The sequence below is a fragment of the Chelonoidis abingdonii genome, chromosome 2, assembly GCF_003597395.2.
Source record: "Chelonoidis abingdonii isolate Lonesome George chromosome 2, CheloAbing_2.0, whole genome shotgun sequence".
NCBI lineage: Eukaryota > Metazoa > Chordata > Testudines > Testudinidae > Chelonoidis > Chelonoidis abingdonii.
The window spans coordinates 32,554,030-32,570,365 of NC_133770.1; the positions used below are offsets into that span (position 1 = coordinate 32,554,030).

The 16,336-nt window shown below is 43.4% G+C and overlaps 1 protein-coding gene across 2 annotated transcripts in view; it reads right to left on the reverse strand.

Moving 5' to 3' along the window:
* Positions 1-16,336, reverse strand: part of ZEB1 (zinc finger E-box binding homeobox 1) — a 226,152-nt gene that overhangs the window by 35,719 nt on the left and 174,097 nt on the right. For both annotated transcript variants that reach the window (XM_032799102.2, XM_032799103.2), the window contains exons 3-5: positions 13,519-13,581; positions 11,293-11,454; positions 5,962-6,164 (exon numbers count right to left, since the gene is read on the reverse strand). In XM_032799102.2, the coding sequence (XP_032654993.1) occupies positions 5,962-6,164; positions 11,293-11,454; positions 13,519-13,581 (428 nt within the window). The remainder of the gene's footprint in view (positions 1-5,961; positions 6,165-11,292; positions 11,455-13,518; positions 13,582-16,336) is intronic.

Genomic DNA, 16,336 nt, shown 5'->3' on the forward strand with positions numbered 1-16,336 from the left:
CCATCGCTTCCCGGGTGGAAGGTGGAGATAGCCGCCAAGTGAACCCGGAGAGAGGACACTGCCAGGCCTTGCTGCATGAGGGACCAAAGGTAATCGAGGATAGCAGAGATGGAAACCTCAGCAGGGAGGAAGCGCCGATCCGTGCACCAGCACGTAAAACGCTTCCACTTGGCCGAGTACGTCGCCCTCGTAGAAGGCTTCCTACTTACTAGGAGCACCTGTCTCACCGGGTTAGAGCACCGCAATTCAGACCTAGTCAGCCACTCAGGAGCCATGCCGTGAGGTGTAGCAACTGAAGGTCTGGGTGACGGAGCCGGCCATGGTCCTGCATGATCAGGTCCAGGTGAAGAGGCAGGGGGACAGGGTCGGCTACAGATAGGTCCAGCAACATGGAGAACCAATGCTGCCGGGGCCATGCCGGAGCGATCAGAATCAAGCGGGCCCTGTCCCTGTGCACCTTCAGAAGGACCTTGTGGATTAACGGAAACGGGGGGAACGTGTAAAACAGGTGCGTCGCCTATGGAATAAGGAAGGCATCCGCAACCAAGCCCGGTTCGAGACCCTGAAAGGAGCAGAACATCGGGCACTTCCTGTTCCTGCGGGACGCGAAGAGGTCCATCTGGGGACATCCCCACCTCCGGAAGAGCGCAAGAGTGACGTCCGGGTGAAGGGACCATTCGTGGGAGAGGAAGGACCTGCTCAGACGATCCGCCAGCATGTTTTGAACCCCCGGGAGAAAGGATGCAACGAGGTGAATGGAGTGGGCTATGCAGAAGTCCCACAACCTCATGGCCTCCTGACACAGAAGAGGAGACCTTGTGCCGCCCTGCTTGTTTATATAGTACACCGTCGTTGTGCTGTTGGTGAAAACCGCAAAACAGCGACCTTGGAGCTGCTGATGGAACGTCTGACAAGCAAGGCGGACCGCTCTCAATTCCCGCACATTGATGTGGAGGGCTAGCTCGGGAGGAGACCAGCGGCCTTGGGTCCGCAGGGTTCCGAGATGAGCCCCCCAGCCCAAGTCTGATGCGTCCATTGTTAGGGACACCGAGGGCTGGAGTGGATGAAATGGGAGCCCTGCACACACCACGGACTGGTCTAGCCACCGACGTAGGGAGTGTAGGACATCCTGGGGAACTGTGACAATCGTGTCCAAAGGGCGTCTGGCTGGACGGAGCTGAGCAATGAGCCAGGACTGGAGGGGCCTGAGGCGGAGCCTTGCGTGTCCCGTGACGAACGTGCAGGCTGCCATGTGGCCCAAGAGAGTCAGGCAAGTTCGTACTGAGGTCAAAGGTGCCGCCTGCAACCTGTGGATGATGGCCGTCAACGCCTGGAACCGCGACAAAGGAAGAACGGCTCTGGCCAGAGTGGAGTCCAGAATGGCGCCGATAAACTCTATCCTCCGAGTGGGGTTAGAGTTGACTTCTCGGCATTGAGCATCAGGCCTAGGCGTACGAAAGAGTGTCCTGACCATGCGGACGTGAGCGAGGACTCGCTCCTCTGAGGGTCCCGGATCAGCCAGTCGTCGAGGTATGGAAACACATGCACGCAACTGCGGCGAAGGTAGGCGACGACTACAGCCATGCACTTGGTAAACACTCTCGGGCCGTGGAGAGGCCGAACGGGAGGACCGCGAATTGATAGTGACGACCGCTGACAACGAACCGAAGGAACCTCCGGTGGGCGGGAAGATGGCTATATGGAAGTAAGTAAGCGTCCTGCATATCGAGGGCGGCGTACCAGTCTCCGGGATCCAGGGATGGGATAATGGTCCCCAAGGATACCATACGGAACTTCAACTTCACCAGGTATCTGTTGAGCTCTCGCAGGTCGAGGATAGGCCTGAGGCCTCCCTTGGCCTTGGGAATTAGAAAATAACGGGAAATAGAACCCTTGCCCTTCTCGCTCTCTGGAACCTCCTCTATGGCCCCTTTGCCGAGGAGCGTTCGCACCTCCTGTAGGAGGAGTTGCTCGTGAGAGGGGTCCCTGAAGAGGACGAGGGTGGGGGGCGGGAGGGCGGGTATGAAACAAACTGTAGATGGTATCCAAGCCGCAGCGTGCGGAGGGACCCAGCGGTCCGAAGTAAGCCGGGACCACATGCCGGGAGGAAGAACGAAAGACGGTTGGAGAAAGGAGGAGATGGATCCGTAGGAGGGACTGGTATAGCGCCCTCGGGCGCACCTTCAAAATGAGAGCTTCGGGCCGGAGGAAGGCTTGGAGGAACCTTGGTTTTGTCCTCTCTGATTGCCCGATTGCCTACGCCGGCCATTCCAAGGCCGCTGCCTGGCGAAGTCCTGTCTTTGCCTGGGCTGCAGGTAAGGCCTGTGCTGTTGTTGAGGCCTGAAGGATCTGCGTTGGGTGACCGGCGTATGCATCCCCAAGGCACGTATAATGACCCTATTGTCTCTAAGGCTTTGGAGCCAAGGGTCAGTCTTGTCCGAAAACAGGCCCTGGCCCTCAAACGGAAGGTCCTGGATGGTGTATTGGAGTTCCGGAGGAAGGCCAGAGACCTGTAGCCAAGAGATGCGGCGCATCGTAATGCCGGAGGCCAGAGTTCTGGCGGCCGAGTCTGCAGCGTCCAAAGCTGCCTGCAGCGAGGTTCTTGCGACCTTCTTTCCTTCGTCCAGAATGGCGGAGAACTCTTGGTGAGCGTCCTGCGGGAGCAGCTCTTTAAATTTGTCCACCGTCACCCAGGTGTTATAGGTGTAACGGCTGAGAAGAGCTTGCTGGTTGGACACCCGCAGCTGCAGGGCGCCTGCAGAATAGACCTTCCGGCCAAGCAGGTCCATACGCCTCGCTTCCCTGGACTTGGGGGCCGGGGCTTGTTGACCATGGCGCTCCCTCTCGTTCACAGACTGGACGACGAGGGAACACGGGGGCAGGTGAACTTACAAATATTCATAGCCCTTTGAGGGGACCATGTATTTTCGCTCCACGCCGCGAGCAGCGGGGGGAACGGAAGCCGGGGACTGCCAGATGGTAGTGGCATTGGATTGAATGGTCCGAATGAAGGGAAGGGCAACACGAGTGGGTGCATCTGCCGACAGTATGCTTACTACTGGGTTCTCAATCTCGGAGACCTCCTCAGCCTGTAAATTCATGTTCTGCGCTACGCGCCTGAGGAGGTCTTGGTGTGCCCGGAGGTCAAGTGGAGGGGGACTAGTGGATGTGGTCCCTGCCACTGCCTCATCCGGGGAGGAGGACGAGAAGAGACCCAGCAGGAGAGGATCCGTCGGCGGCTCTGTCTGGAGCAATGCCTCTGGTGGGTGCTCAGGGTCCTGAGGCTGAGATGACCTCTCTTCTGTAGGGGACGGAGTAGGCTGGGAAGAGGTGGCCTCCGGAGCCCTGTGATCAGAAGCGGACGAACGCGGAGGGATCTGCTGAGGGCCCTGGGCTTGGTGGTACGCCCAGGGGGTCCAGAAACCCCACTGCTGAGGACCATGCTCCTGCTGGGTCTCGGGGAACAGAGCAGCAGGTCTGTCAGCGTCCAGGTACACGCTGTCCGCTTGCGAAGAGACTGATGCCTGGCGAGACGGCCACGGAGGAGCCGAACGGGAGTGATATGGGTCCGTCACTCCCGATGGCGGAGACCTCCTCGGCGCCGGAGATCGGTAACGCGAGCCATGCCGGTGCTGCGATCGAGACTGGGACCTGGCACCAGCGTGGTGCCGGGAGGTCGACCTGGATCTGTATTGTCGACGGCAAGAACGGCTTCTCGAGTCACGGTGCCGGTAACGATGGCTTGAGCCTGAGCGGTGCCGGGAATATCGGGACCGGCGTGAAGATGACCTACGCAGTGAGTACGACCAGTACCGCATCAGAGAGCAGTGCCGGGACTGTGAGAGGTGTCGCGAGCGAGACCTCCCTCGGGACCGGGAGCGGTGCCGGGATCTTGACGGTGATCGGTGCCGACTCGGGGAGTCCAGGGACGGTGCTCGCATGGTCATGGGCTTGCCCTTCGATTGAAGAACCCGCACTGGCGGTGCCGGGGGTTGGGGCAGCATAGGCTCCGTCAACGCGATGAGGTCCCTGGCCGAGGAGATCGTTCTCAGGTTTTGTAGATGGGGACAACCAGCCTCGACCCCGATCTTAGTGGGCGAACTGGGAGGGTACAGACTGGAACCTCCGGCGGGCCCGGAAGTCGACGAAAATCCCTTGGCCACGGCCGTCGTGGCCCGGATGAAGTCCGGCGGCGGGTCTTCCGTCCGAGCACTGCTTAGCCAGCGGTGGAGGACGGTTTGACGGCCTTTTCCCGCGGGCCCAGGCGCCGGGAGAAGGACGGCTGCCGCGGCGTTTTTGCGCGGTGCCCGCGAGGAAGTGTCCGGGTGCCGCCGCAGCCGTGGCGGCACTTCCGGTGCGAGGAACGAAGGGTCAAGCGCCGCTACATTAGGAGAGTCTTTTAGGGAAGTTTGAACTCGCTCCTTTTGCAGTCCGTTGGTCGGAGGCCTTGCAAAATTCTGGCACTTCTCAGAATATGCGATTTCCCAAGGCACTTTAGGCAGGGTGGTCGTGGCGGATCGCTAAGTGGGCAATCGGTTTTCTTGCAGGCCGAGCACGGCTTGAACCCCCGGCGAACCAGGCATGAGCCTGGCGCCGGGCGCGGGGGAGGGCTAGAGCCCAAAGCCCGCTAACTATATACAACAAGAACTATTAACTACAACTAATCTAAACTTCACTAACTATAACTAAAACTACAATTAGAACTTGAAAAAAAAACAACGAACAAGGAGAAGCTAGGGACGTGGAGGACAGCTATGCCGCGCTCCACAGTTCCAACAACCTACACGGCGGTAAGAAGGAACTGGGGAGCGGGCGGGCTGGCAGGGGTATATATCAGCCGCCATGGCGGCACCACTCTAGGGGGCGACCTGCCGGCCCGCTGGAGTTGCTAGGGTAAAAGTCTTCCGACAAGCGTGCACGCACGGCACGTACACCTACTGGAATGGATATGAGCAATCACTCGAAGAAGAACCATTGGAACAATTTACCTAGAGACATGATGAATTTTCTGTGACTTAGTCTTTAAATTAAGAGTGGATATCTTTTAAAAAAATATACTCTAGCTCAAACAGAAGTTGAGGGCTTGATGAAGAAATGAATGGATGAGATTTTATGGCTTGCGTTATGCAGAAGGTCAGGGTAGAGGATCCAACTGGTCCCTTCTGGCTTTAAAAAAAATATCTATGAAGTTCAAATGGAAAGTTACTTACAACCTGCCAAAGTAACAGCTATCCCAAGATCATACATCATAATCAATCCTGAGAGTCAGTCATACAAGAGGAATAGAGGAGCTGAGCAACCTGTTAGTCCTGTTTATCGCAGCACGCATGTGAGATCGCAGCTCCTTTCAGGATCAAAAAAAACCCATTTAGAATAATTTTGGGCCTTTTTGTTGATTTTTCTAGTATTGCATCATTTTACTTATGTACAATTATTTTCATTACTCAAATGTCCATAAAGAACCTACTAAAGAATCTACTTACAATCTATATTTCATAAAGACAGTGATTCTTCCTGCAGTAAGAAAGCAAGAAAAATGCATTTGAAGATCCAAAATTACAAAATGATCTTTGTCAAAGAAAAAATGTCATAGGTTGAGTACAAAATTTGATATAATATCTGGTATAATCACAAGGCTCAGGCATCAATAGTCAATTGGTACAAAATTCAAGAAAACACTATCTTTAAGGCAATAAAACACTTCAAGAAATTCAATTATTGAACATAAAGTGGCTAAAGACACCTCATTTGGGGCCTAATCCCACAGTGATTACCTACAGAAAAGTATGAATTTAATAGCAATTTTGCCCAAGCAAAGACCATAGGATCAGGACTTTAGCATGTAGGTAATCTGGTATACGCACACTCTTAGCTCTGCATTATTGCTAGCATAAGTAAGTCTTTATAAATATTGTTATACGTATGATAACCAATATATAAATTAATAAAACTTCCACTTACTTGATCTCTTCCTGATTTATGTGATGTCATGTGGCGTTCAAGTTGTGTTCTATATGCAAATGTGTAACTGCATAATGAGCAACTAAAGTTATCCTCATTTTTTTCATGGCGATATTTAATGTGTTCCTTCAGAGAGGTAAAGCGTTTATAACCTCTATCACAATATGGGCAAGTAAGCAGTTGGGAAAATGCATCTGGTGTTCCTGCAAAAGACAGACAATAAATCTTTATTTAGATAAAATGAAAGATCAAATATATTAATATGAATAAACATGTTTGGGATATATTTTCACATACGCAAGTTCATGCAACTTCCATAATTTACATGGAGGACTATATCTCAGAATAAGAATTCTTATTTCAGTTTTTCCTAGCATGTTTTCACTCACTGCCTGTTGTACTAATGTCACTAATATGCAATGGAGAAAAGAGGGGGAAAAAGCAGAGAACAAACAGATTTTATTCTGATCTTACCCAGGTTCACATTGATGTCACTCTACTGACTTTGATGGAGTTACTTGGGCTTTACACCAGCATAAAGTACAATCAGAATTAGTCTCTCTATGACTAGACAGGACTATGCGTGAGAAGACATGGTTATGGTTTTATATGTAAGTACATATATTCAAGAACTCTTACATTGATATCTGAACATAAGTATGTTATACAGAAAGTAACTTATGTATAACATTGTAAACATCCTGGCTGTTAACCTTCTCACGTATTTAACAATAAAAATGAAAATACTGTCTCAAAAGATCTCTTATTTTAGTTTCAGATTAATAAAAACATGGTTTTAGGAATGTAAGATTTACCATATTGGATCAGACTATTGATCTATAAAGTGCAGTACCCTGCCTCTGGCAGTTCCAATCCTTCATGCTTCAGAAGAAATGGAAGGCAATTCTTGCCATCATCCAATTATCCAACTGTGCAGAGCTATTGCAAGGGAGAGGGCAGAATTTCTATTTGAACCCCACTGATCATGATCTTATACCCTGAAGCACAAGATGTAAATTTCCATGGACTGTTATTTTAACTTGCATAACTACAAATGTTATTAATACTCATAAAATTAGCCAGTACCTTTGAAAGTACTTCAAAATTATTTATTTTGATGACCTGTGGCAATTAATACCACAGGTTGAGTATATGCTCCATAAAGAAGCATTTCCTTTTGTCTGCTTGGAATTTACTGCCTTTCAGTTTTATCGAGTGTTCCATTGTTCTTGCACAGAGGGACAAAGAAAAGAGGAGACTTAGATCAATTTTCACTATATTCTTTGTAGTGTTGTATCTCTCAGCTAAGTCCCATCTTAGTCTTTGCATTTTCAGGGTAAGTAATGCTCATATTTGCAGGCATAGGTATAATTTGACTTCTATATTTTGGGGGGAGGAGGGGTGGCAGCTCCAGTCGAGCCAACAGGGCAGGGTATGGGAGGAAGGGGACAAATTCCGTGCTTGCCCACAGGGGCTCCATTTCAGATGGGGGGGAGGGGAGCAACTTTAACCGTGATTCAGGAGTCTGATTTGTGTTGCGTACCCGCAAGTTTCACCTTATTTAAAAACTATTTGCTTACAAAACCAGACATGAAAATACAAAAAAGTGTCACAGCACACTATTGCTGAAAAATTGCTTACCTTCTCATTTTCACCATATAATTATAAAATAAATCAGCTGGAATATAAATATTGTACCTACATTTCAGTGTACAGTATATAGATCCGTAAAAACAAGTCATTATCTGTATGAAATTTTAGACTGTACTGATTTCCTAGTTCTTTTTATGTAGCATGTTGTAAAAATAGACAAATATCTAGATGACTTGATGTACTCCCTGGAAGACCTCGGCAAACTCCCAGGGGTACACGTACCCCTGGTTGTGAACTACTGACTTAGGCAACTGAGAACTCTAGTGTTTTTGCATATAATAGCTGAGAAATATCTGACAGGATCATTGTATCTAATTGCTATATCAAGAAAGAAAATTAAATAAATATTAAACCCACTCAGCTCTAATACTTACATGTTCTGACATCTTGTGCCAAGTCTCTTATGGGGCACTGGTTAGGTTTAAAATTGTAATGTATATTCTTACTCAGATACTCTTACTAAAGTCACAAGGGACCATCGTGACCATCTAGTCTGATCTCCTGCACACTGCAGGCCACAGAACCTCATGCGCTAATAGACCCCTAAGCTTTGGCTGAGTTTCTGAAGTCCTCATATCATGATTTAAAAACTTTAAGTTACAAAGAATTCACCATTTACACTAGTTTAAACCAACAAGTTACCCATGCCCTGTGCTGCAAAAAAAGGTAAAAAAAATGCATGGACTCTGCCAATCTGACCCAGGGGAAAATTCCTTCCTGACCCCAAATATGATGATCAGTTAGACCAGAAGTCGGCAACCTCTGGCATGTGACTCGCCAGGGTAAGCAACCTGGCGGGGTGGGGCAGTTTGTTTACCTGCTGCAGCTGCAGGTTCGGCTGATCGCAGCTCCCACTGGTTGCGGTTAGCCGCTCCAGGCCAATGGGGACGGCAAGGAGCTGTGGCCAGCAAATCCCTCAGCTCACGCTGCTTCCTGCCACCCCCATTGTCCACGATGACTCCAAGATCTTTTTCCTGACTTGTTGTAGCTAAATTAGCCCCCATCATATTGTATGTATAGTTGGGTTATTTTTTCCAATGTGCATTACTTTACATTTATCCACATTAAATTTCATTTGCCATTTTGTTGCCCAATCACTTAGTTTTGTGAGATCTTTTTGAAGTTCTTCACAGTCTGCTTTGGTCTTAACTATCTTGAGCAGTTTATATCATCTGCCGAACGTTGCCCACCTCAACTTTTACCCCTTTCTCCAAATCATTTATGAATAAATTGAACAGGACTGGTCTAGGACTGACCCTTGGGACAACACCACAGTTACCCCTCTCCATTCGAGAATTTACCATTATTCCTACCCCTTTTCCCTGTCTTTTTAACCAGTTCTCAACCCATGAAAGGACCTTCTTTTATCCCATGACAGCTTAATTTATGTAACAGCCTTTGTGAGGGACTTTATGAAAGGCTTTCTGGAAATCTAAGTATATTATGTCCCACTAGATCCCCTTGTCCCACATGGTTGTGGACTCCCTTTCAGAAAAACTCTAATAGATTAGCTAAGACACGATTTTTCCTTTACAGGAAACCATGTTTGATATTGCTCAACAGTTATGTTTTTCTCTGTGTCTGACCATTTATTAACTATTGTTTCGACTAATTTGCCCGGTACTGACCTTAGACTTACCAGTCTGTAATTGTTGGGATCACCTCTAGAGCCCTTTTTAAATATTGGCGTTACATTAGCTAACTTCCAGTCATTGGGTACCGAAGCCGATTTAAAGGACAGGTTACAAATCTTACTTAATAGTTCCGCAACTTCACATTTGAGTTCTTTCAGAACTCTTGGGTGAATACCATCTGGTCCCGGTGACTTGTTAATGTTGAGTTTATCAATTAATTCCAAAATCTCCTCTAGTGTGAAATGTCATAATCTTGCAGAGATCTGTCCTTCTTTCATTTGCTCTTTACACTGAAAAGCAGCATTGCATGTTTTTCAGCCATGATGCCAGGATGGACAAAAAAATCCCAGCACAGCGTGCTATCAATCTCTCCATTGATGTGCAAAGGGGCGCACGACCTGACCCTACCTAGCACTGCCCCAAGTATTCATGGATTTGCAGGATTGAGCTAGATCTTGGAATTTCACTACACGATGCCTGGTGCCACACCCATCAACCATAGCCATCCTGGCTGGTGCAACAGTTCTCAGTAGGCTATGCATGTTGCAAACACTATCATCAAACATCAGAAGCTTATATTGTATTTTTATTAAAAAACAATCATCTCTCTGTATGGCATAAAATCTTGGCACTTCAAAACAAAATTGCTTAGATGTTAACACAACAAGTTATTTACATTTATTAGATTAACAGAGTAACTGAACTGTTTTTTATACAGACAGGCCATCAAATTCAAAAATCAGAGCCTACACTTAACGCTACTACGCCAGTACTTGGGTACCTAGTGCTTCTGAAATTCCAAGCTTAAGTGTTTTAGGAATACAGGTCCCATTGACTTCAAATGGCTGATGGAGCATAGCCTGGTCAAAGCACTTCAATTTTCTTGACTTGTGGAGTCTCAACATAGCTGAGGGTGATGTTGGTTGCAAATAGACCATGGGCTATTTGCTTATCAATTATTGTGTTTGTGTTGTTCCTGTAGTAAGGATTTGAATAAGACTCTGGAATTGTCTTTTCAGTTTGGATCACCATTTTTCTTTACAGCTATGAATTTCCAGTAAGAAACTTCTTAATAGAAAAAAAATCTATGTAAAATCTGAAATTTTGCTAACAATCAGGAAATGAATTAAGAAAATTAGTGCAGAACATCCATTTTTGCAATTTAAGGTTATAAAATGGGAAGAACCAACTAGCAATATGTAAATCAAAAAATCTGATTTCAACTAAAAATTGTGTTTTAAGTTTAAAAAAATAATTAAATTTTTTGTAAATAATATTTTTTATCTATCTTGCAATTTATCTCCACTATGAAAAACCATCATTAATTGTTATTTTTCTACTGTTTAGCCATTTCTTATTCCAGAAGATAATTTTGTATGTAAGCCAGTATTTCCTATTTTCTTATTAGTCTTTTGAGAAGGAACTTGCCAGAAATTATTTAGATCTTCAAGGAATTATTATCTAGCAGATTCTCTTTGCCAATTATTTTTATTATATGTTTCAAATAAACAACCAGTTACAGAGACACAAGTTACTTTTACAGAAAGTGTGCTAGTTTGACTCAATCAGTTTACCATTATTTAAATGTTGTTTTATTATGCCTTTGCATATATTATCAAATGGAGTTCTAGACTGTTATTTTACACTCTGTTCTTGTAGATTAGCATTTCCACTTAACAATTCCCAGTACAAATAATCAAAACCCAAATGTTTTAATTATCGCATGTATCAATTGTTACTTTCACACAAGACAAGTAAGTGAAACAGAATTTATAAGAGGGTATTATCAAAATCTAGCACAAAAATAAATAGTTAATGCTAAACTTAAGGCCATTTAAGAATCAGAAACCATAAAAGTAATTTCTGCTTGATTATAGCCTCATTACATAACAATCAGCGGTTTGAACTCCCATTTATTTCAACAGCTACACGGTCTACAATAGATGCCTGGATCCTTATTTTTCTAAAATATAGAGACTTTCTAGGTCAACCTTTCAGTGTAATTCATTTTGTAAAGACTAGTGATTAGTGAAATAATATTTACCATTTTCATCCTGACCACTAGCTTCTGGTGTGCCTTGTCTCTGGTCCTCCTCAGGTGCTTCAGGGTAAATAACAGCTGTATCTTCCTGTTGAAGGAATTCTTCAACATTGGGGTCATGATTTTGTTCATTTTCTACTTCAGAATCACCTTCATCTTCTTTTACTAAAATAAAAAAAAAACTTTAATGGAATTTCAATATCATATGAAAACATTTTAAAATAATACATACATGACAATAATATTTTGCACTTCTATACCATCTTCCATTCAAGGATCTCAATGCACTTCACAAATCTTAATTAAGATTAAACCCTGTGAAATAAAAGAGTTTTAGCCCAATTTTACAAATAGAGAAACTGTGGCATAGTGAAGTTAAAGGGACACCAACACAAAGTTTGTTTGTATAACGTTTCACTGTTTTCCTTGCAGGCTCAGTTATGTAGTCAGTCACTGTCCCCTGTCTGTGTTTGTCTTTCACATAGCAATTGGGGGAAGAAATAGGAAAATGTGGTTGTAAAACCACAAAAATTAGTAAGCAGAGTTAGAGGAACATTTGTTAAACTACTTTTAGATATTGACTAAATTTCAAGTTGGCAGTGTCTCTAAGAGATTTTGTTCAATATCTCACAAAGTATGTATCAAAACGAGGCATTGCATGTGGATTTCCTGAAATCAACAGTAGCTGAACAGATAAGATGTAATTAATTTCTAAATAGGCACATTCAAAGGAACCACCTATTTGGAACAACAATCAATTCCACCACATTAGTTAAACCCAGGGTTTGCCTTATAAAGTGTACAGGCTGAAAAGAAATCACCTACAGGTCACAATTATCAACACCTCCCTTCAAACCACTAAATGGTGGCATTATGTTTTTATTTCTCATTGTGGATTCCCTTCCTGAATGGTTCCTCCATCTTCAGATTCGTAAAAGATAATACAAAAACAAAAAATTAGGACTTTTTTTTTTAAAGTCCTAACTTTGTCCATGTTAGGCTCCTTTGTTCCACTTAACTTTCCCAAAAATCTTAGGATAAAATGATGGATTCTTGGTCATGACTGAGTGATCCTATTCTGAATGGCACTTGCCATTCCTGCAGCTGCTTTGGGTCCCGCAATTGCAAGGCTGAATTTGTTGCCTTCAAGACACAATTTTTAATTATATTTAAAGTTTGTTCATTACTGCAAACCCATAGGACATATTCATGCAGATTTTCATTGAAAAGCATGCTTGCTGGCTGCAGAGTTTGAGTTTGCTGCTTGAGAGTTTGAGTAGCTTGTTCACCAGGGTTTGTCCAGAGGTTTCAAACAGTTTGCTCTGGATCTAGTTAGTACTGTTCCAAATCATCTAGGTTTAAGCTTGACACAATAAATGATCAACTTCATTTGTTTTTCATTAAAACTGTATTTCACTATTAGAAAAAATACAGTTAAATATTTTACATAATCTATAGCATGACAAATAGTTGCTAGCAAATATTTGCTTGAATACATTATTCATGCAGTTTATACTTACTGCCATGAAATGCATTCTGTGAAAGCTTTGACTGTAAATTACTATCCTATACTTCATTCTCAGTTATTAATGTGCAGCATATTTTTAATAAGAAGGTAAAGCTTTACCATTTGTCTCACAGTGTGAAGTCTCATACAGGTCTTCCTGTTTTAAAATCCAAGCACTGGATTCTATTTATGACATGGGACAGTTTTCACCATACATACTGTAAAGTACTTTGTTCTCTTTGGTATTGACCTTATGGTTAAAACATGTATACCAAGATTAAAAAATGCAAGCATATTTCCAAATAATCCTTGGGTGGCCAAACTTACTGACTCTTTGAGCCGCATATGACAATCTTCAGGAATTTGAGAGCCGGAAGGCACCTGCCGGAGCTCGGGGATTCAGCTCCGGTGGAGATGCCTGCTGGGGCTTGAGCTCCAGCAGGTACGCCCTGCAGGGCTGAAGCCATGAGAACCCCCAACCTGCTGCGCAGAAGTCCCACCCCACCGCCCTGCTGCAAGGCAGACAGGGCCGGCTCTGGCTTTTTTGTCACCTCAAGCAAAAAAAAACCAAAAACAAACAAAAAACCCACCCAAACCTGTAGGGCGGCTGGAGCAGCGAAGGGGAAACGCCTCTCCTCGCCCCCAAAAAAACAAACCACAAAACCTGTGGGGTGGCTGGAGCAGAGAAAGGGCACAGATCACAAATTTAATTAGACAAATACCTATACATCCAGCTTCATCAGCTTGAGCTTCAGGCCCCAGGATTTCTTTTGTTTCTTTTCCATCTGAAATATAATATTGCAAAAGAGGAATAATTAACATTTTAAAATACCATCATCTTTCTTTGCATATTACAAACATCCCCTTATTTCTTAAACAAAAATGTCCATATTTTTCTAATGTTTGGGGAAAATATATTTAAATCTCGTATACTTAAAAAATATGGATTCCTCATGATTTTAGCTGTATTGAGTTTCTCAGGTCAGAAAGATATTACAAGAAAAAGAAACTGCAATTTTAACAGAAGGCAAACATACAATACCAAAGTAATTATTTGAAGACAGAGAAAAAATAGGATAAGGATTGCTGTTACATATCCTAATATGGTATTTTTGTAGTAGGAGTATCTTCCTGGCAAGTACAAAGTGTGCTGCTTAGAATGAAAGGCAAGTAGTTTGTTCTTAGTATCTGATGCATGAGATTATTGCTTTCAGAGGTTAATTTATTGTAAGATTAACACATTTGCTCTGCTTTTTCTAACTAGCAAAACCAGCAGATTATCAGTAATTACTCCACAATTATTTGCAACAATCTATCATGTAATACTGTATAATACTGCAGAGATCTAGAGCCTAATAAACTTAGCCAAATAAAAATCATGAGTGTTCTTGCTAGGTTTGACTATTGAATTGAGAAAGCAAGAAAACATTGGCATTGAATTAAAGCATATATTTCAGTTGTGTAAAACTGATTTTCAGTGTTTTACCAACTTCTTTCCTGTGTATTGGAATTACCACACCACCACTTATACAAAAGTACTATTACTGACAGCACTGCATATCTCTGGGCAGTTAGATGGATGCCCTTAAAATATGATTTATTGAAGGATTAATATCTCTGCAAAATAGGACTGACTTCAAAATCATGATATGACAATTTCCTTATGTGCTAATTTAAAATCAGTTTTAAAGACTGAGTCTAGGCAAGGCACTAGATATGGTGAAATTGTTCTACGGGTCATGGTGTTCTCCATACCATTTCAGAAGGGTGACCCTCTATACTGGAAGGTCACTTTCACTACCAGTCCCATATTTCCATCAAATATATATTGATGGTGGCCATCATTTATTACTGTTTTCTCTCTAGAAACAGTGGCTCCAGATTGGGGGAGGTGGGGTTAAGTGAAGCTTTTGCTGCTGAAGGAGCTAGAATAGCAGTCCTATACAAGAGTCCAAAATTCTTTAATTACAAATCTAATATAGCATGGACACTGATGGCTGAGGCTTCCCCACACACCTCCACCAACATGCCTCAACTCTTTGACTATTAACAAGAGAGGCAATTAGTCCTGAAGGTTATGGTCTCCAAATTTTAAAACTACATGTCCAGTATGAACTTGTCTAAGGTTACCAACTCACTTTATACAGGCTATTAAACATCTTTCAATCAGTAACAACTTTCAGCCCATATTGATTTGAGACAATAGCTGGTAATGAACATGAAAACCCTTATATTCTACTATTTGTCCCTTGAGCCACCCAGTTGTCCAGTTCCCTGGTGTTCTGTGATAAACAGTGGCACTTCAGGAATGAGCAGTGTAGTATGTGGAATGTTGATAAAAGCATGGTAACTTGTACTTGCAATTGTAATCAATATATGCTCAGCTATGGAATTTTATTTAGTACAAGTTCTGGTATGAAGTGCAGGGTCTGGATCTGAAGTCAGTGTCAATCTAAGCCCATCACAATCTATAGAATTTTCCAACCCAAAGGTCACATCAAACTTGAAATAATACCAAAACGAGAAAAGAGTCAACTAGTTGCTCAAATATTTTTCAGCTGAAGTTTTGTTCAAGATTAATGCTAAATATGCTTTTCTAATTCAGCATATTATCAACGTTCTAATTCAGCACCTATAATCAATGTTCCACTGATTGCAGGTGCTGTATAAAAGTGTTAATCTTTGGTTCTCTAAAAACGGAAGAGTGGAATCTACATCATTATTCCAAAAAGTACTTTTTGCACAATGCATAGCTATCCTGTGGAACTCACTGCCACATATAGCAAGTCCAAGAACTTAGAGGTATTCAAAAAAGGCAGCAGATCATTTACAGTATGTGGATTTTCTCATTATTCATAGTTACATTAATTAGGACAAAAATACAAGTGCTTCAGAGAATACACCAGCTGGTGGGGGTTAAATAGATTATTCTGTAATTGTCCATTATGGGAATTCTAGCATGTTCCTCTACATTCCTCTGGCACAATGGGACTCTCAACAATAAGAGTAAAGCTCATCCATGCAAGGAAACAGAATTTTCTCTGGGGTGCTCTGAGATTGTAGAATGAACTCCCCCAGGAACTGAGGACCATCACAGACCTCATCGCTTTTTGCTCCAAGCAAGGCACATTACTTAGACTTTGCTATCTCTAAATACACACATTGCAATGTTTATTAATAAATTAAAAAAAAAAAAGACACTACCAAAACAAGACACTCCACTGTACATGCTTCTCCCTCTGGGGAAAAAATGAGAGAACAAACAAGACATGACAGATGCACTACTGGAAAGCACTCAGATACTACAATGATAAACATGGCATAAAACCTGAATAGAACAGAACAGAACAGAAAAGAAAAACATCTGGTCCTGTCCCCCTTTCAGATACAGGATACTAAACTAGATGAACTACTGATCTGGAATGACAATTCCTATGTTCTTATGCTCCCACAGAAGTGAGCCAAAACTGTTGTAATCACACAACAAATGCTAGAATCCATAATTTGTAGTGGTTATTAAAAAAGCAAGGGCATGCTACC